At 42.9% G+C, this 19579-nt stretch overlaps 1 protein-coding gene across 5 annotated transcripts in view; it reads left to right on the forward strand.

Moving 5' to 3' along the window:
• NDST2 (N-deacetylase and N-sulfotransferase 2) overlaps positions 1 to 19579 on the forward strand; it is a 128644-nt gene that overhangs the window by 91325 nt on the left and 17740 nt on the right. For all 5 annotated transcript variants that reach the window (XM_083865954.1, XM_083865953.1, XM_083865955.1 and 2 more), the window contains one exon: positions 11860 to 13253. In XM_083865954.1, coding sequence (XP_083722080.1) covers positions 12261 to 13253 — 993 coding nt within the window. In that variant the 5' untranslated portion in view covers positions 11860 to 12260. The remainder of the gene's footprint in view (positions 1 to 11859; positions 13254 to 19579) is intronic.

Consider the following 19579-nt stretch of genomic DNA (forward strand, 5'->3'; position numbering starts at 1 on the left):
GGGTCCTTAGTTTATGTCTGCAGGAATAAGTTAGAAAACAGTCCCAGCTCTGGAGGAGCTGAGTGAGGGTAGCAGAAAACTTGATAACCCTTGCACATACCCTCTGGCACTGCTGCCCAGGGGCAGCCTGACTGAGCACAGGAACACCAGGGCTTGAAACCAAGGGCTGCATCCCTGAGTTTCCTGAGGCTGAAATGACCAAGGCATTTGCCAGGCAGTCACCTCGTGGGGCTGAGGAAGAGAATGATGTTCAGGCTCTCCTGGGTGGGCTGATGCTGGTGAATTTGCACATTTGTCCCTGCCTCTCTCAGATGAGAGGGCTGTCAGGCAGCAAAGCCAGCACCTGGCAAGCAGAGAGGAGGCTGGGTTGCATCCAGTGGCAGGCAGCTGCCTCACCATGCTGCCTGGTCGTGTCAACTAAATTGGTTGGAAAAATACAGGCAGGCAATGGGGAATACAGGCAAAAATAAACATGAAACCACTGGGGCAGGATTCTTGCTATAGGTACCAAGATGTCAGCAGGTCCTCTGAATGTGCTTTCTGTTAACACTTGCAATCACAGGCATTCTGCAAGTCACTTAGCACTTCAGGGGAGAGTGGGGACAAAGTCAAAGCATTTCAAATTACTGCAGAAACACTAACCCAGATTCATAATGAAGACTGAATTTTACAGGCTTCATTTCTTTGTTGTATAAGAAAACAGCATCTCTTCCAAAAAACTCTGATCTTTATATTTCAGCTACCAAATTAATTATGTGAGAGTTAAGTAGACCAAATCATTAGAGTTAAAAATAATTTCTGTATTTAACTTCTAAAATTAATGTCTCAAATTTTAAAATATATTTATCATATATATTTTAGTACCACAGCTCTTCAAAGTTGCTGCCTAGCTAAAAATTATTTAATTCTTGTGTTTTGTCTGCAATGAAGAAGGTAGGAAACTTCAGAGTTGGGATCCAGACTGCCTTTGCTCTCTCATTTGCAGCACTGTTGACTAGAAAAAGGAGGAAAACATTGTGTCTGGAAGTATAGTGTTAATCTAATCTGAGGCTACTAGAAAGCATTAATTATTTAGTTATAGTGTTGCTGCAAAGTGGAGTTTGAATTACTTGAATGCTAAATGCAGTTGTTTCTCTCCCATCATGTCCATGCACAAGATAGTGTTAAGTGATCTGAAAACTATAAACTATCTGTTACTTCAGTGAGATCAGTTATCCCATTTGAACTTGGGTTTTCAACATTAATGATGACATTTCAGCATTTATAATGTTTCTTGGGATTATCCTTTAATGTAGGTAGTCTGAACTGTCAGCTGGCTAATACCGCTTTTGTCTCTGTGTGAGACACAGGTCACAACTGAAAAGGCAAAAAGTACTGTAGGAATGCAGTTGGGGCAACTTTACTGCCTCAGTGTAGCTCTTGCCTTCTATTGCTCCAGAATCCTTTGCTCTGGACAAAGGAAAGGAGTGAGTATATGAATGCAGTGAGTACAGCAAGCCTGATAGATTTTTCACAACCAAACCAGTAGTGTCTTTAGTCAGGATGCGGATGCAGTAATGTTGCAGTGTGTCTGGAATATTGCATGACATGGTGAAATTTGGAAGTCCAGACTGTGTGAGCTCTCCTCTGCCAGCATTAAATACATACACTGTAACCATGCTGGTCTGTTTCTGGTGAAATTTGTCTTTGAAGATGAGTTGTTAAGTCTCTTAGACCATGCTTTTTTTTGTTATTAGAGAACCTATGTTTTTTAAGTGTAGGCAAGCTATTCCTAATGTCTTAGGAAAATTCTGTCTTTAGGCACTACATTTCTGCCTCCTTAAGCAGTGTGAGCTGTCATTTTCTCTTACTCCCCTCTGACTTGCTGTGTACTCCTCCATTTATCTCTTCCTCCTACTCTCCGCTTTGCGTTTTGTTTCACGCTGCCTCCTATTCTTGGAACAGTCTCCCAATCTCTGCTGCCAAATCCTCCCTCCCTTTCTCTGCTCTTGTGAACCCATTTCTTCCAGCAATCATTCCCAAGTTGTTTACTTGACTAATTGTCTCTCTTTTGTAGCCTTCCTTTCTCATATCTGCTGTTCTGGGTCATGTTTCTTAATGTGAGATAGTGCATATGGCAAGATAAAGGAGTGCATTCACCACATTTTGTTGAGCATTAGGTCTTCATACAGCGATTAGTAACAAATTCCCCTTCTCATTTTGAGTGCAGAATTTTTCACACAGTTCCGTATTTTCTGTATGTTGTTAAAGAGCAGCCACACTTTATCTTAAAGTAGTTGCTAGGTTGTGGGAAATTGTCTGTATTACAACAGGTGTCATCAGGTATAGACAAAGTTCAGCTGTGTTGATGAACCTGCATGAAATGAAAATGGAAAGCACAGGGCTCTGGGCAAATGTGGTGCTCAGCAGTACTGCTGTCATTGCACAACTTCACTAAGGTGGTAATTATGCTGCCATGGCTGTTATTCCCTAGCATGGACAAGCTCACAGAGGCAGGAATGATGAATCTGTTTACTGTTTCAAAACCATTTTGCGTCTCTACCTTTCCGGAACAAGTCTTTCCACAAAAACAAGGACAAGACCCACCATATTAGTAGAAATATGTGTTGGGAAGTGATTATGTTGTTGTATGCCAAGTGGTGGGTGAAGTTACTGTTTTTTGCAATGTGTTTTACAGGCTGAATACCCTGTACCAGGCTAGACCAAAAGAAATGTGCTTTCTGTCCTACTGAAGACCTCACCAGACAGCAGATGAACATTTCTACTTGCAGAGAATTTTTCTTTTCTGGCAATTCTCTTCTTTCCATTCCAACTGAGATAAGGCAATTGGATCACTGATTTTTAAAAAAAAAAAAAAAATTGGGATTTCCTGTTTTCAGTTCACTTATTTGAACTAAGTTGAAGATTTATTAAGCCAAAGAATCCCTGAAAACATTAATGTTGTTTAGACTAAGTTTCATAATCAACTGTGTTCTGAATGCTTTTTTCTTAAGTCCTGCTTCTGATATCATCTGTCCTTGTCTCTTACTGCTACATGTGAAACTGAAATAGTTTCATAATTGTTTTATCCTGTAAATACTTATAAAAGCTTGCAAAGTGGCTGACCGACTCCATTACTTTGACTCAAAGGTTAAGCATGTTTTTTCATTATCAGAACCTATAAGTAAACTTAATACTAAATTTCTTCATGGAAAAAAAAATTGTGCTTCAACACATGAACAGTTGCCATGTTAATAATAATAAAAAAAAATATCTAGTTTTCAGTAATTCATTGGGAATTTTACTACTACCTGTAAATTTGGGGGGAAAGTTCCCAAGATAGCAGAGTTAGTCTCCAAAACCTATAATTGGGCACCTTGCAATTTTCAATACACAGATTAGTTTTATTTCACCTGCAGTCCAAAACAGAGATCTGTATTTTGCTCAGAACTCTTGAGCTTTCCTGACAAAACTTCAGCTTTATCAGAGGGTAGGTTTGATTGCAAATATGGCAACTTTTTTCTCTGAGTTGTCCTGAGTACTGTTAATTAGGATGTTAATGAGGTCCTGAACTTAATTCTGCATGACTGAATATTTTAAAGTTGCAGTGCTTCATAGCAGAAAAAAATCCTACTCATAAACAGTTGACTAATTAAAAATGCAAGAATATAGCACACACTCTAGTAATTAAGTCTGGAAAATGGGAGAAAGACTAAAACTAGTGACATGTAATTACATTACAGTTTAATATATTTGAGATGTATGTCTTTTCAAAGGAGTTTTGTTTGAGAGTTGATTATCTGAAAACAAGGTAGAAACAAGGGGAAACAGAAGGTACAAGGTTGAAATTATTGTTGTTTGTGTAGTGCACATGGCATAGTGTAAGGTGTGGAAACAAGTATGCATTGCCTGTGATTTTGTAAGAATTGAAAACACAGATGGTTTGAGAGAAAATTAAATTCCACCCACATGAAGACAGGGAAGTCTAACAACAGTCACAACTTTTTATCCAGCAGTCTCTGTCCTCCTGTCACTTACACATCCTTTGTGGAAAAGTAACACGATGTGAAGCTGCTGTGGGGTCCATCAAGGCCATAAGGACCACACTAGGCTGGAGGAGCAGGAGGGCTCCATCCACCCTGGCACAGGGAGCATCCTCAGCAGCAGCCCCCAAACAGCAGGGCTGCAGAGGGAGGCAGTGACAGGTACCAGGTTCAGCCTGGAGTCCAGTCCCCAGGTGAGTGCACAATGGTCAGTCAGGTCACCAAGGCAGAGCAGACTTGGGGCACGGTTTGGGTCTGGCCTGAGGTGCAGCTCCCAGCTCGGGAGGTGGAGGCTGGTCAGGGCATTCAGGGGCTTTTGGTAGGTGCAGTGCCCTCACTGAGATCTATTTCTGCCATAATGCTTGAAAAAAAAGCAAATAATGACTTTTCATTGCACAGATGGTCATGAAGGTTTGGAGAGGGCAGTAGAGCACTTTGGATTTGCTCCTGTCTTGTAAAAACCAGCCCTCCAAATCCTTGTCTCACCCACCCTGTGTAATCTCCAAAAACCTCAATTCATGCCTTTTACACTCATTTTACTTTTCTTCCCATTGCTTGCTTTTACTCTTTTTGCCTGGCCAGATTTATAGCTTGCTTATATCACTTTTGCCCCTCTCTCTCTGTATTTTTTTACAGGAGTTTGCATTGTGTTAAAAGCTGTCTTGCAATAGCCAAGCCAGCAAAAATGTGAATTTCTTGTTCTCTGAGTCCAGGAGACTTATTTCAATCACACCAAGATAATAGAGAACTGGATAGTTAGATACTGCAAAGGCTGGGAGATACACTATGAACATTACACTGGGTGGAGGTCTTGTGAGTAGAACATCTCAGTTGAAGGCAGGTAGGAGGGAGCTGCTGTACACAGCTGGGGAACATGTTCTTTTACAAGCCCAGCAGATTCTGACCCTGAGTTTTTGTGCAAATACACCAGAATAGGTGAGCACAAGAGCTTTCCTGAGGTTTTAAGATTTGGTAGAGCATACTTTCAGTTTTCTTCTGGTGTCAGTTTGGACAAACTTTCAGTGTAATGGTATTAAACCTGTTGCCTACTGTCATATGTTCCTAGATAAAACCGATTGTAAAAGATTATCTCCTATTCGTTATGTGACAGGAGGAAGCAACTGAATATAGAAGATCAGCTTCTTGTTAATTAAGATGAAATTTTATAGGTCCTCAAAAGAAGAATGGTTAGACTGCTTTCATAACAATTACAGATAAACTTTTGTAACATACATTCTATATTAAGATACTTTAACTCTGACTGACACTGAATTTTCTGGTAAAATTTCTGTATTTCCTCACTTGATTAAGTTACTGAGGAGAAATCACCAGAGAAGACGTTTTGCTTTCTGGAGCAGAATAGTTGGCCTGAATTGTGGTAAGCAGGGAGCACGAGAGAATGGAAATGAGATTCTTGTCCATATCTAATGCGGAAGGAACTGCATCTATTTCCTGTTCCCACAGTTGAGTTGGAGATGTTCTGCCGTGATAGAGCATATGTGTTGATTCCTGATGAAATGAAGGTGGTGTATTCCCTCCCTTTGGGAAGAATTCACTTTCCACCTGGGAACTGGACTGCCTTTGTGTTGCAAGGCTCTAGCCTGCACTGTCTCCGGCTCTGTGTCCCACAGCTCTGTGTGTCTGGGTGCAGAGAGGAGCTGCTGTCTCATTATCCCCTGGTGTGGGAAAAGGGCTGTGGTCAGAGTGGGCACCGACCTCTGTGTCAGGAAAGGCACAAAACAGAAGGAGAGGTATGGCCAGAATGAAACTGCTGGTTTTGTGGTGGCCTGATCTCTAAATTTTAAAGGCTCAGTACCATTTGAAATGAAGGAATGGATACATCCCTTCAGTTATCTCTGAGGAAAGTGTCTCCTTTCTCTACTATGATCAGTTGCATCACAGAGACCTGTGTGTCCCCAGAGCAGTTACATCCCTCAGCTGGTGGAAAGCTCTGACTTGTGTGAGCACTTTCACTGCTACAATACCTGTAGTCTTTCCTTTTCATTTCAGCAGATGTGTGCAGCTGCCAAGCTACATATTATTTTTATCAAGCAGCATCAGTGACTGCTGAAGGCTGAAATTTTGTTTGATTTTTTTAACAATTCTTCAGGTTCCTTATTTGCAGAACTGCTCTTTAAGCAGGCTGAAGATACAAGACAACAAACTGTTTTCCCTTCCCAAATTTGTCCCTCTACTGAGACCATGAAACTTGTTGAGGCTTGTGGTTCTGACATTTAGCTTGAGGAAATATCTCAGTGTAAGAGTTTGAAATTCCCCTGCTTTGGAAAATGAGGTCAGGTCAGTTGCAATGACCCTAAGCAGTGAGTGTATTATGATGGGGAGAAGGCACGGGACTGAAAACCAGATTTCCTGGAATCTCTTATGAGGAGGACCTTCTTGTTTTCAGGGGAAAAGATTGGTTTATGTTGCTGGCAGGCCTGTTGTTTTGGGTTGTTTTTTTTTAATATAAAATAACAAGAGAACAAAGATCTGCTGCAAACAAAGGTACCCATCATGTAGCTAAACACCAAGAAGCTTGCAGGAGTCATGGTATCTCTGTGCAAGCCCTGTGCAAAGCTGGCCTGGAGCCAGCCTCTCCAAGATCTGTCTTCAGACCCTCACTGCACTGGCACACGAGTGAATTCAGGGCTGCAGTTGGGTTTCCACCAGGCTGGGATGAGAGGAGTGCATGCTGATCTGTTTAGCATGGACTGCAGTTTGTTGCTCTTGCAGAAGATGTGAAGTTACATACCTGTCTAGGGATGATAATAAAAGAACGAAAATAATTATTACTTCATCACACAGGTCTTCTCTTATATCAGAGTGGCACATTTCAAGCCTGCTGGCCAGCTGGCAGCTTTCTGTCTCAGCCCAGGTCTGTACTGAGAGGCTTTTTCCTGCATGGGGACTTGCCCAAACAAAACATAGAGCTGGCTGGAGGCTGCAGCCCTGTCAGAGCAGCATGGGCACCATTAGTGTTTCTTGCCTCTTTGATCTGAATTTTGTATTCCTTAGGCAGTCTCTCATGGCAGGATTCAGCTGGCAGTGGATGTTAGCTGAAACACACGGCCAGAGCCCAAAAATGAGCATGGCAATTTCATTGCAATGTGGCTGTGATTTACACAAATATTTTTTTTTACCCAACACGTGAAATACAAGCAGCATTCATTCTCGTGAGTTTTCTAATTCTTTTGCTATGTGGCTTGCTGTTTTTTGTTGACACTACTTGCCAGGTTCCCCATCTTTGTGAGAGAGGGGCTGTACCTGGAGGCCTGGCATACAGATACCACCACAGACAGAGAGAGGGGCTCTGGTGTCTCAGAATGGAGCTGACTAATGAGGAATTTTGTGTCATGATGACACCATTAAAGTGGAATGGGTTGGAAAATCAATCAGATTCCTTCTCTGATTACTGTGTAACTCAATTACTGTAGTCCCCCTGGGGGCCCAAGGCAACAACTATCTCACAGGAAGTGCAGAAGAAAGGCCTCTGAAATAGAGCTATTGTGGACAAAAGCAAGATCTCACTGCTGTGCATTCCAGATGGAGAGATTATATTATGAATAATGAAAAGGGATGGGGAAATGTGCTGGTGGCACTGGCCTTTGGGTGGTAAGACCTTCTGTAGCTCAGCTAGGAATGCATTGACTGTTCTTGATAAAGGTGTCAGATGACACCCAGAATCTTCCATGTGCCTGGGCATGAATGTACCAGAAGCCCCAGATACTTATATTCTGCTCAGTGGCTTTGGGTAAGTGCTGGTCCTGAGCATTTGTACTGATCTCCCACAATCATTTCCAAGTACTGGAAATATCTGGAGATCAGCTGTTAAAACCACAGGGTTGGGGTTGTTGCTTTCATATCACATTGGTTGCCATGTGGCTTAGCACATGGATAATTGTGCTGATAATTCACAAAGCAGTTTATGTTTCACATTAACACTGTATATCATTAGGAAACAGAACATCTGAGTTTGATGAAGCCTTTGTCTTAATGCTGGTGATCTGTGGGATAGCTGACCTGACAGCTGATGCTCTCTGATCTGGAGATGCTTCACTGGCAGGATGGGTGCCTGCTGAGCCTGCATCCTTGGGCCTCTGAGCACTCCATTCTCGCTGTGCATTCTGCCTGCCATCTCCCACAGTTCACACCAAGGCAGTCCTGGCAGGAGTTCTGAGTGGACCTCAATTTCTCCAGAAACCTGGGGTTTTTTTGTGGTGTTAGATTCCCAGGAGTTTGATGTCAAAAGAGGACACAGGTATTTTCTTTTCCTTCAGGAAGGAATAATTTTCACTGTAATTCTATTTTTGCTTTTCTTTCTCCATTGTAGATGTCTCTCAGCTTTTTGGGTATGACTGGTTTCTGACAGTTCTCTTGCCTTTTAATATAAATTTTGTTCAGTGTATTTGTTTGTTGCTTTTTTTTTCTCTCTTTTCATTTGAACCTAAACCAGCTGATGCAGTCCCCAAAGAAAGAAATGCATCCTGTGCCAGCTGGCATGCCCTCTGGCTGTGAAGCCTTGTTAAAGAGATCGGAGCTGACAGATTCTTGAGCAGCAATCTGATACAGGCCTTTTTTTTTAATTTGTTTTTTTGAGCTCACCCATGTAACAAATGGGGGCTTGTTTGGGAGCTTCGCTAGAGGCTTGAATGGAATCATTGTTATCAAAACACTGCTGTGATTCACAAGTGCCCAGCAAAGGGGGTTCTTCTCCCTGCTGCCCCTCAGCTGGGCACTGCAGGTGTGGCAACCTAGCTTAAACTCTGGTTTCATTCTTATTCTACAGAATAATCCAGTTGTCCTGTGATTTTCATCTTTAAACTGATAACTGGGAAACTGAAGCTACAGTTCTTTACAAAACAATCAGTTCAAAAGTAAAAATTAAGTTGGAGAGATGAATGAGTGCAACCAGAGAAGTGTTTTCCATCTTGATGCTTTGGGGATAAAGAGTTGTAAAAGTAGAACCTTGCCAAGCTTTTGCATAAATCAACATCTTGATCTTCTTACTATTACCCTGATGTTTAAATTACAAATTCTACCCCAGAAACACTTGCTTAGAAATTCATAGAAGTGACACTTGCGGCTCCTGAGTTCCTTTTTACATTATTTTCTCCTGCAAAAACAACTTTGTGTCTAATACATGTTAAAATAGTGAATCTTTAAATCCAAAATAATTTTTATGTTTCTATTTTATTCAGTGGGATTGAAAAGCAAAAGGAAGTGAGTTATTTGGGAAGGCAATAACTTGGAATTCTTAGGTTTCTCCATTAAAATTGACTATTATTGGAATCTGAGTGATGTGTTCAGCATGAATTTATTGCACAGTAGTAGAATGAAGATCACTTCTCATATATGCAGCACTGTGATATGCATGGAGCCATGTCTTACTCTGTCTTACAAGGAATTCACCTCATAAAAGAGATACAGCATTTTTTATTTATTTTTATTTTACCTCTCTCTGCCCTGCTGAATTCTGCCTCTGCCAGCTTTTGCCTCTCTGCAGCTTTGGAGCTGTAATGCCAAGCTGGAAGGTGGTGACACTTCCTTGCAGAGTCACTGAGATGGGAAGGGCTCGTTCTGGAGGTGGAAAGGCTATTTTCCTGGTTGCTTTTGGAAGGTGGCACATGTTTTTGAGTGCTGTGCACTGTACACTGGAATTCCTGGTGTATTACAGGGACTGAACTTGACTTGAGAAGTCATACTCTGTGTTCTGTCCAGGGAATCATATATTCAAAATCGGTAGCAAGAAAAAGAAAAAACTATACAAGTTCTGTTTTTTACATCTTCCCATAATTATTTCTCACTTTCTCTCCCCTGTCCTTTTTCCAGTAAAAAGTTAATAGTATGTAGAGGCAAAACTGAAAGATGATCAGTTGTCTGTGATGAAGAAAACACAGCTTATTGTTGCTGACTGAGCTGGATTTCCAAAGCCACAGCTCTTCATTACAGAGGGCCATTTGGGAATGGAAACTCAATCCATTTGGGATCAGAGATAATTCTACCAAAAATCCTGATCTATCTCCTGTGTTGCAGTGCAACTTTCAGTAACTTTTGCTGTGTTAGTTTCTCCAGTGGAAAATTATTTGTGTGATATACTTTCCATTGTCAGTCTACAGCTATTCTGAAAACCTCCTCAGGGCTAAAGTTTCATTGTGCACTACACAAACCAGTCCCTGCTCTGCTGAGCTTATAGCAGAGGAGTTGTTTGAGATAATACTTAATGATCATCATAAGGCTTGTGTAAAGAGCACTGCGACTCTCTTCCATCTGCTGTCATAAAGTTAGCACTATTATATCTCTTCATATAAAATCTGTTTGTGGTTATGGTCTCTGCTTCAAGATGCACCAACAGTTTGGAAAACAGCCTGGTGGGAGTCTTTGGAGTGGGACTTCTGGCCTCATCTATGAACTGATAGTTTCCCTGACTCAGAAGGATTTTTTTCTGATTAGTAATACACATTACAAAATAAGCATCTGTCTCACAAGTAATTCTTTTTCTGGTGTAGCTAGTTGTTAGAAACCCCTGGCTTTACTATATAAGAAACTTATGTGTGCCTTAAACTCCTAGACAAACTAGTCTTCTCATATTCTTTGTTTTATCAGAATGGTAGTAACAGAAAAGCTCAAAAATGGGAGGAATGGAGGAAGGATGATGATCTCTTTTGGTAATATTATTTTATTATTTGCTATTGCTTTCTTGTGCCTCCTGGTGTTGCAAGCTGTGCCAGTTGAGCAGGTGGTTAGAGGGTCTGTATGTGATGGAGCACGTCTGCAGGAGTTGAGGGGGTGACTAAAAAGGCTTTTTAAAGAAAAAAGGCGGTTTAATTTTTACAGAGAGCTCATTGTAAGCATGACTGACTTGGTGAGCAGCATCTGGCATTGAGAGTGTTCTTGCATTGTTCTGGGGGAGGCAGCAGGTGTATCCCAAAAATGTGCTCATATCCCAGGAAAGGCTCCAGGGTATTGCTGTGGGTAAGTCTCACTGCTGGTAAGGGAGAGAAGACTCTGCTGTGAGTTTTACTTTATTTTTAAACCAAGGAGAAATTTAGTTAGTTTATCTGGTGTTTGTTTTGGATTATTTGGTATTTGTTGGCTTTGTTGGGTGTTTTTTTTTCCTGGAAAAATAACAACATATGGTGAAATAGTCTGCTGCCATGAACACAAAGCAGGAGGTGAGAGAGCTTCCTTCTCATGTATTTGAGACCAGCCCAAATTTATGTCATGCTGTTGGTGATTTAAAACTGGCTTCATGTTCTTCAGTGGCATATGAGAGAAGGTGATGAAGGCTTCAGGAGATGTTTCATCTCCAACTGCCACTGAATCAGTTGGCAGCCATTAAGTGTGCAGTGCTGGGAGCCTGTGCCCCCCACCCTCTGTGCTGCCTGAGGGATGAAGCCTCCCCAGAGCTGCATTTTGAGAACTCTGGAAGAAAGTGAGTTCCCAGGACAACTGGGGCAGCCTTGCAGAGGGTCCTCTCTCCCCCTCTTGTTAGCTTTGAAATACAGGCTAGAATAGAAGTGTTTGGTGTTTTCTGTTCAGTGGCTTGCAGGGGGCTGGGGGAAGACCAGGTGCTTGGCTCTGTTTGCTGTAGTGTGTGTGAGTCTCACCCAGTGTCCAGGTTGAGTTGCTGTGCACTGTCAGGACCTTTCTTCCAAAGGCCATTGTGGTTGTTCTGTCAAGCTCCCACACAAATGGGATGTGACACTTCCCAGAGAACAGACTTGCTGATGGGCTAGTGATGCTGCCAACTTATCACCTGCTAGTCCTGCCATTTCATCTCAAGCCTGTTAAATGCTGAAATCACACTGAGAATTGACTTTTTCTTTTTAAATTGCAGGATGCAAAGAGAAGGTGCCATCATGTGAATGTGAAACAGCTAAATGAGAAACAGGACACCTGGGAAGGCTGAGCTGAAACTGCCTGTGCACAAAATGACAGACTGATATTTTATCAGAGACAAGATTCTGGAAACCTTGCTCCTCCAAAGACTTCTGAGCGAGAGGAGAGGAGCCCGAGGAAGCACACAAAAGAGCGATGGGAATTGAGGGCCATGGTTACCTGAGATAAATGGCAGATCTCTGGGAGTCTCGCCTTGTAGCTGTTTGCTTTAGCTTTTCCTCTCTGCAGCTGCACTTTGAATTTTGTGAGCTGCTGCCGGGTCCTGCCACGGCGGCCCTGGAGGTTCCAAGCGCGGCGCGGGCCCGGAGCGCGAGGAGGGGGTGAGCCGCCCGCCTCACCATGATTCAGCTGTGGAAAGTGGTGCGGCATGTGCGACAGCTGGAGCTCCACAGATTGATCCTGCTGCTCATTGCCTTCAGCCTCATCTCCATGTGCATCCTGGCTTACTACGTCACCAACAGCCCCAAAATCAAGGAGCCGCCACTGCTGCCCTTCAGTGACTGCAGCAGCCAGCACCGCATCCTGATCCCACCGCAGGCCAGCTGGAGGCTCACAAAGTCCGTGGACACCTCACGCACAGATCCCGTGGTGCTCGTCTTTGTGGAAAGCATTTACTCCCAGCTGGGGCAGGAAATAGTGGCCATCCTGGAATCCAGCCGGTTTAAATACAGGACAGAGATCGCCCCTGGCAAAGGGGACATGCCCACCCTGACAGACAAAGACAGAGGACGTTATGCTCTAATTATCTATGAGAACATCCTTAAATATGTGAATCTAGATGCTTGGAACCGAGAGCTTCTAGACAAATACTGTGTAGAGTACGGAGTGGGGATTATAGGCTTTTTCAAAGCTAATGAGAACAGCCTGCTCAGTGCACAGCTCAAGGGTTTCCCCCTTTTCCTACATTCCAACCTGGGCCTGCGGGACTATCACATCAATCCTAGTGCTCCCCTGCTCTATGTCACCCGGGCTAATGAGGTGGAGCAGGGTCCTCTACCTGGTGATGACTGGACTGTGTTTCAGTCAAACCACAGCACCTATGAGCCAGTGCTGTTGGCCAGCACGAAATCCTCCGAGTCCATTCCTCACCTGGCCACTCACAAAGCGCTGCATGCCACAGTGATGCAGGACCTGGGTCTGCATGATGGGATCCAGCGGGTTCTCTTCGGCAATAACCTCAATTTTTGGCTGCACAAACTCATTTTCGTGGATGCCATTGCCTACTTGACTGGCAAACGCCTCTGTCTCACGCTTGATCGCTACATCCTTGTTGACATCGATGATATATTTGTGGGAAAAGAGGGCACTCGCATGAAAGTGTCTGATGTAGAGGTAAATTCCAGGAGTAGTACCTCCAGAGGATCTAGATGGATTTCTAGCCTGTGTGGTACCGAGAAAGTCCGGGTGGTATTTAATTTGAGGGAAAGCATTGATTGCTGCAGTTGTACTCATACAGAGAATTAGCCTGCAAAGATGCTGAGGCACCATGTGTGATGCTCTCAAAAGTTTTGCAGGTTTAAATGGAGCACTTTAGGAACTGGCCTCTGTCAGTTTAAGAGGAAGATGCCTGTGGTAGTCTATCCTGTCTCCTCCTTAATGTAAGGAATAAGTATATGCAGGTTTCCTATGCAAACCTGTTTGTAGCTGTAAACTCTGCTGTTCAAAAGGAAAAGTTGTGTTAGAATAGAACAGGATAATGTGTTTTATTATTATTATTTGTGATATGTATAAGATGTATATATTAGATTGCAAAACCCTAGGCCAGTCCATGCAGTGTAAACTGGCACAGTCTATATTTTAGCTATTTAACTTTTCAGCACACAATTAAATTGGAAAAGGAAGGGTTTTCTCTTACCATTTGCACCCTCCTCATGTCTGCCACCAGCAGCCCTCATCCCTGAACAGGAAATATCAACAAATTCACCAGAGGAACATGGTCAGACCAAGCCTTCATGAGAACCATCTCTGTGGCCTCAAGATTGAGAAAGAGAAATGCCAGTGTTTTGTGGTTTTCTTTCCTTGGCAGTTCCTGGAATAATACAGTGACCTGTTAGGAAAGGTTATGGGAAAGAGACAGATTTTGTAGAGGACAGGGAAGTGAGACAGGCAAAGATAAAAATAAGTTGGGAAAAGGTAACAAATGTATGTACTCGTGCTGATTCTCTGTGTCCTTGAAAGCACATGATAAAGTGCTCTGTTAGGTCTGTGATCCATGTGCATGTGATGCTTCCTGGAGCCAAGGACTTCCCTTTGTATCTTCCCCATCACTTGTGGTTTGTACCACTGGGGCAGGGCACTGCCTGTGTCTCAGGAGTGCTGGGGTTGTTCACAGTTCATACTCTGGGTGCCCTTTCAGCACTTGCCCTCAGGTGAGTCCTGGATGGCACCAGCCATGATCATGGTAACCCTGTGACAGCAACTGCTTTAGCCTGTTTCCAAAACAACTTCAGGGTGAAGCACCCTTTAAACTTACATCCAAGGCACACAATATCTGAGGTAAAGGTATAAGAAGAATACTGTTGTACAGGTCTGAACCTCATCTGTTGCATGGTCCCGAGAGCTCTCTTCCCCCTCCCTAGGAGTCTTACCACCTTTTCTACATGTTTTATGCATCCATGCAGGATATGTCTCAGTTTATCTCCAAGGTTTTAGGACTTCAAGATTTTATGTTTTGTATGTGGTATTTATTTAAGGAAAATGCTAATTTTTTTTCACTGTAGTGTTCCTGTGTTTTGAAGTGCTGAAATGTTCTGAAAGAATTTTTTTTTCTTTTCTTTTGTGAAGGATCACAATCTTATCTTGGCCCTAAGCAGGCACTAATCCAAACCAGCAGAGATTGTCACCTCTGTAGTGTTTGTGCAGGTTACAGACCCATGTGGGAAGGCAGGATAGGTGGCCAAAGCTCTTGGGAACAAAGGCTGCTCTAGTAATGTTAAAAAAAAAACCCAGACAAGATTATTCCAAAAGATGCTTTGTTTGGGTTTTAACAGGGTGAAATGGAGGAATAATCTGTGATCAGTAAGCAGAGAATCTCAAGCAAAGCAGATAAAACCCAGATTTATCCATTTAAAAGAAGCTCTCTGATTGCAGAGCCACGTGAGGTTAATGAATTTTTATTTTTTAAAAGCGAAAAATAACTACATGGATTTGTTGATAGTCTCTCACCATGGGGAGAGAAGGGGATATAATAGTAACAGAACAGCTGGCATTTTCTTTGGCCTTTTATATGAAAGCTCTGTTTCAGGGCTGATATCTCAACACACAGCTCCTTATCTCAAAGCTTAGATTACAGTAGTCAGGGTAGTGGTTTGAAGACTGGATGTTGTGTGAAGGTATAAAATTGGCTCTGCTGTCCCAGTGAGCCTCTTTGCCATATGCAGGTCCACGTTCAGGGACCTTCCCAGACAAAATGACTATTAAAAGAAAGCACTGAATATAATTTGATCAAACACATGCCCATGATACACATCTTACACAAGAGAAATGTTTTTATTGGTGATGCTTAAAGCAGCTGAATAGCTTTCTTCTTTAAGAAGAAAAAAAGGAATTGTGCTTGTGCTCACTTTAAAGATGATAACCCTTGAGTTCCTGTTTCTGCTGAAGGGCTGCAGCAGGAGCTTGCAGTCCTCAATAGAAGTGGAACAGTTGGAAGTTGCACAAAGAAAATGTTTTCCCTTTGTAGAGTTTACCAGAGATTTGAGCTGTACATAATTAACAAAACAAAATCTCAGAGAATCCCTTCTCTTCTCAATTTATTCCACATTCAGTCTCTTCTAAAATCATAATCCTTGGAATTTACCAAACCCCCATGGAACTGTCCAGCAAAGACAGGCCATTTCTAATGCAAAAGGATCTGGCTTTTGTGATCCTTTCTGGTCATCTTTAGGTATGAGGAAAGAAGATTAAGTAGATGAGGTTTTGCCTCTTTTGCTGGTAATCTCTGCAAGAGCATAAATAGTGAGCAATCATTGCAAGTGAGTCTGGGAGCAAGCTAAGTGAAAACCAAGGACAGTAATTTCATTTTGGATTATGAATGGTGAGGGTGCAGAAGAGAAAACCTAGTGAGGGTGACTGTCAGCCAGCTCTTGCCTTTCTAAATTTGTAGAGGACAATCATACCTGCAGTTAAAGTACTCAGCAATTTTTAACTCCCTGATTCTAAGACTGCAGGGGAGGTAGATACACCAGTACCATGAGAGCTTTCTTTCTTGCTAGTGTTGTTTTGAGCTCTGCCAGTGCTGCTGCTGCTGGGTGGTAAGAAAACTGCAGGAACTCCTCTCAAGAGTGTGTTGCCTGGGGCAGTATCTGCTAAGACTGTGTTTCCACCACAAGTTCCTAGTATGCTTTGAATGAGCACTCAGCTTTCTTCCTTCGTTTTTTATCATCTTTTTCTCTTCATTTGTCCATGTACTGGTTTCACATAGTCTTTTTCTCTTTTCCCAGCACCTGGCTCTCAGACTTATTTCTCCCTTTTCTTTTGCCTCTTGTTAGAGGGAGCTGAGATAGATAATGTTTAGGGTTTGTGTAGAACAACTAAATTCTCTGCAAACACTTCTGGAAGTTAAAAACTTTGTAGCTTGTAAAGCAGAGTTGCATTAAGATTTAGCCCTGTGTTACTCCAACGCCAAGGACCCTGTTATCTTAGAAAAGGACTGAGTCCTAAAGAAGCTCCCAGTACAGTCAGAGTGCTGTGGCTTTCCCTGATTTCTTCCTCACTCCTAGAATGAGTAGAGATTTTATTTTCCCTGGATGACATCAAGAGCTTGTAATGGTTTTTGAGGAAATGTTTGTAGATCTGTCAGTGAGATACAGATTTTTAATATACTGCAACAAAAGACACAATTTTAAATTTTCCCCTAACATTTGCTTAGAAGTAAATATTTATTGTAAATTGATATAATTAAAAAGCCTTTTTTAAAATGATGGGCATTGAACATTAGAGTGAAGCTTAGACATTTTTATCGTTGTCTCCAGAAATGTGCCTTGGAATGTAGTTTTCTGTCACTTGGGCCTGCAGCATGGCTGCCAGAGTTAAGTACTAAGGGCCTCCAAAAATACAGGTTGTGCATGGCAGTGAATGCTCTGATGGACTGTGACAAGTGTGAAGCAGGTCTGGCCTTGATGTGGCTTAAGAATTTCTGTGGCCAGTGTTGGGAGTCTCTTTGGAGATCCCATCAGTGCCTTGCAGAGCTTCTGGGGCAGGGGCCTTTCTGGCTGGGTAGTGGCCAGGCTTGTATATTGGAAGGCTTTTTGAAATAAAAGATAAAATATAGAAACAGACCCAAAAAATGGATACTTGGATGAATTGAGGGACAGTTTTCTAAGGGAATAAAGTCTGCCTTTTAGAAGTGGAGGATAGCTAAAATGTTAGCCCTCTCACACCATGTGAACAACTGAACTTCTTAAATATGCACATGAAGATCTGTTCACATCTGGCTGGCTGTTTTCTCTCCTAAGGGGTAGCATTGCTCCACAGTTCTTGATTGCCTTTTGTTTGAGTCTCAGAGCATATTATGGATACAAATGAAATGCCACTTGAATCACCTGTTAGATATGATTAGTTCTATCATATTCATCTTACTTTATGAAAGAGAGTGCAGAGAGAAGTGCCATCTTCCAGCCTGTTCCCACACCTGCATTATTGCACCTTTAGTACAGCTTACAGACCTCTTGAATCAGTGTGCAACCAGGGAACACAGAATGCATAATGTGTTGAAACAAATGTTCAAATATTGGCACCTTAGTCTCCTTTATCCTGTTCAGGGGAAAGACATTTCTTCAAATCTGTGCTGTGCCACCTTATGGCTGTGACTGTGACAAGGACCCAGCATCAGCAGAGGGATGGCTCACGATTTAACAATAAACCTGCCAGGAATGCAGGACTCCATAGGACTCCACAGTGTCTGAATTTTAGGGCCCCCATAGTTCCTCCCTGGTCCCTCCCTGGACACAAAGGATTGCAGTCTGCTGGAGCAGGGCTTTTTGGGATTTATTATCAGACAGATGTGTTGTCATGGTAACCCCAGCCAGGCTTTAAATCTCTTTCTGTGCAGAGGAATGCTAAGCCTCTTAACCGCTGTCTTTCCTCCCACCACTTTCCTACCCAAGCTTGGGGAACTGGATGTGCCTTTCAGGGCAGCAGAGGGAAATGTTGGGGCTTGGGACAGCTCTGGAGAAAGAAAAGGAAGTGGCACTTTCCTGTCTGAGTTACTGGGTGGTATGTTCAAGGTGCTGCTCCCAAATTTGAAGTGATCTTGTACTATCATCTGGGCAGACAGTTGCTTATCTGGGGAGAGGTGCACAGCTCTTAGTCTGTGCTCCCTGATGTGTGGAGTGAGTCCCAGTGTCTTGCTGGGCTACATAAGGGGAACTTGACCTCCCATTGCCTGTTCTGGATCTTGTACTGCAAAGGAGGCTTCAGCCATCAGTGTTGCTGGCATGGCACTTTTCAAAGGCCAATTGTGATAGGCCCTATTTGTGATAGGTTTTGGAGACGTCACATGTCTGGCATTTATCAAATCACTGTTCTTGGGTGGGGACTGAGGTAAAGATGTGGTAGGCAAGTGGCCATTGAAAAACTGAAATTGTTGAAATTTGTCCTAGGTTGCATTTGGTGTGTCTGTTGTGTGGATGTGGGAATGAGGAACAGACAATGAAGTGTGTCTGTAGGGAGAGGTGTGAAAGCTTGGTTCCTTCACAGAGAGTATTGAGAGTGTCCTGTAGCACTGCACATGTAATCTGTCTGTCTTCCCACCCTGCCATGGTCATGGACTGCCTCCCTTGAGTGTAAAACCACTCAGTATATGTGTGAATGGGTGGTTGAAGCGAATTATAGAAGCCATTTTTAAATTAATGTGATGGCTGGTGTTTGGTTAACTGGTTTGATATATCAGTGACAGCAGTGATTTGTCAGGTTATCCATAAGAGGATGGTGTCAAGGCACCTCCATGGAATGAGAGTCTGCCTTTGTGGGCACACATTCACCTCTGAGGGAGTGGTGCACCCAAACAGCCTGTGGAGTGTGAGCTGTGTGGGGGCACCTTGCAGGGCTGTTTTGTGCTCCTTGGGGCTGGGGAGGGGCAGCTGATGCAGGAAGATCTGTCCATCTTTCCTACACGGTTTGATAGGTCTGTGTGCTTTTCCCAGAGTTATATTCCGTGTTTGCTGTGTGATTACATCCAGCCAAGTCTGCTGTTGAGAGGTCATCACCTTCACCTTGGTGCAGCCATGGATCCATTGCTTTCTGAGAAAAGCTATTAAAATCTAAATAGCCCAGAGAAGGACCGTGTTTGTCACCTGCCAACAGCCCTCCTGCCACCCCTAGTTTGATTGAAAATTCTCCCACCAGTGACATTTCCTCAAAGCACACAGGCAGCAGCAGTGTTTGTCTCACGGCTTCTCCCTTTTTATCATTTCCCAGCAGAAGGAATTTGACTAGAATTACTTTGTGTCCTACTTGTCTGTGACACACTGAGCCTCTGGGGTTTGTTTTTTGGTTTGTGTTTTTTCTGTCAAAGCTGCTGTATTACTCTGTATGCTGCTGGACCCTGAGGTTCATGGCACAAGGCACCTTTGCTTTGGGTAAAGCAATTACTTTGGACATTTAAAGTAATTACAAGTGAGCATGAGAGAACCTGTAGCAGATGTGAGGATTGTGAA

Source organism: Zosterops lateralis (assembly GCF_965231275.1).
Source record: "Zosterops lateralis genome assembly, chromosome: 8".
Taxonomy (NCBI): Eukaryota; Metazoa; Chordata; class Aves; order Passeriformes; family Zosteropidae; genus Zosterops; species Zosterops lateralis.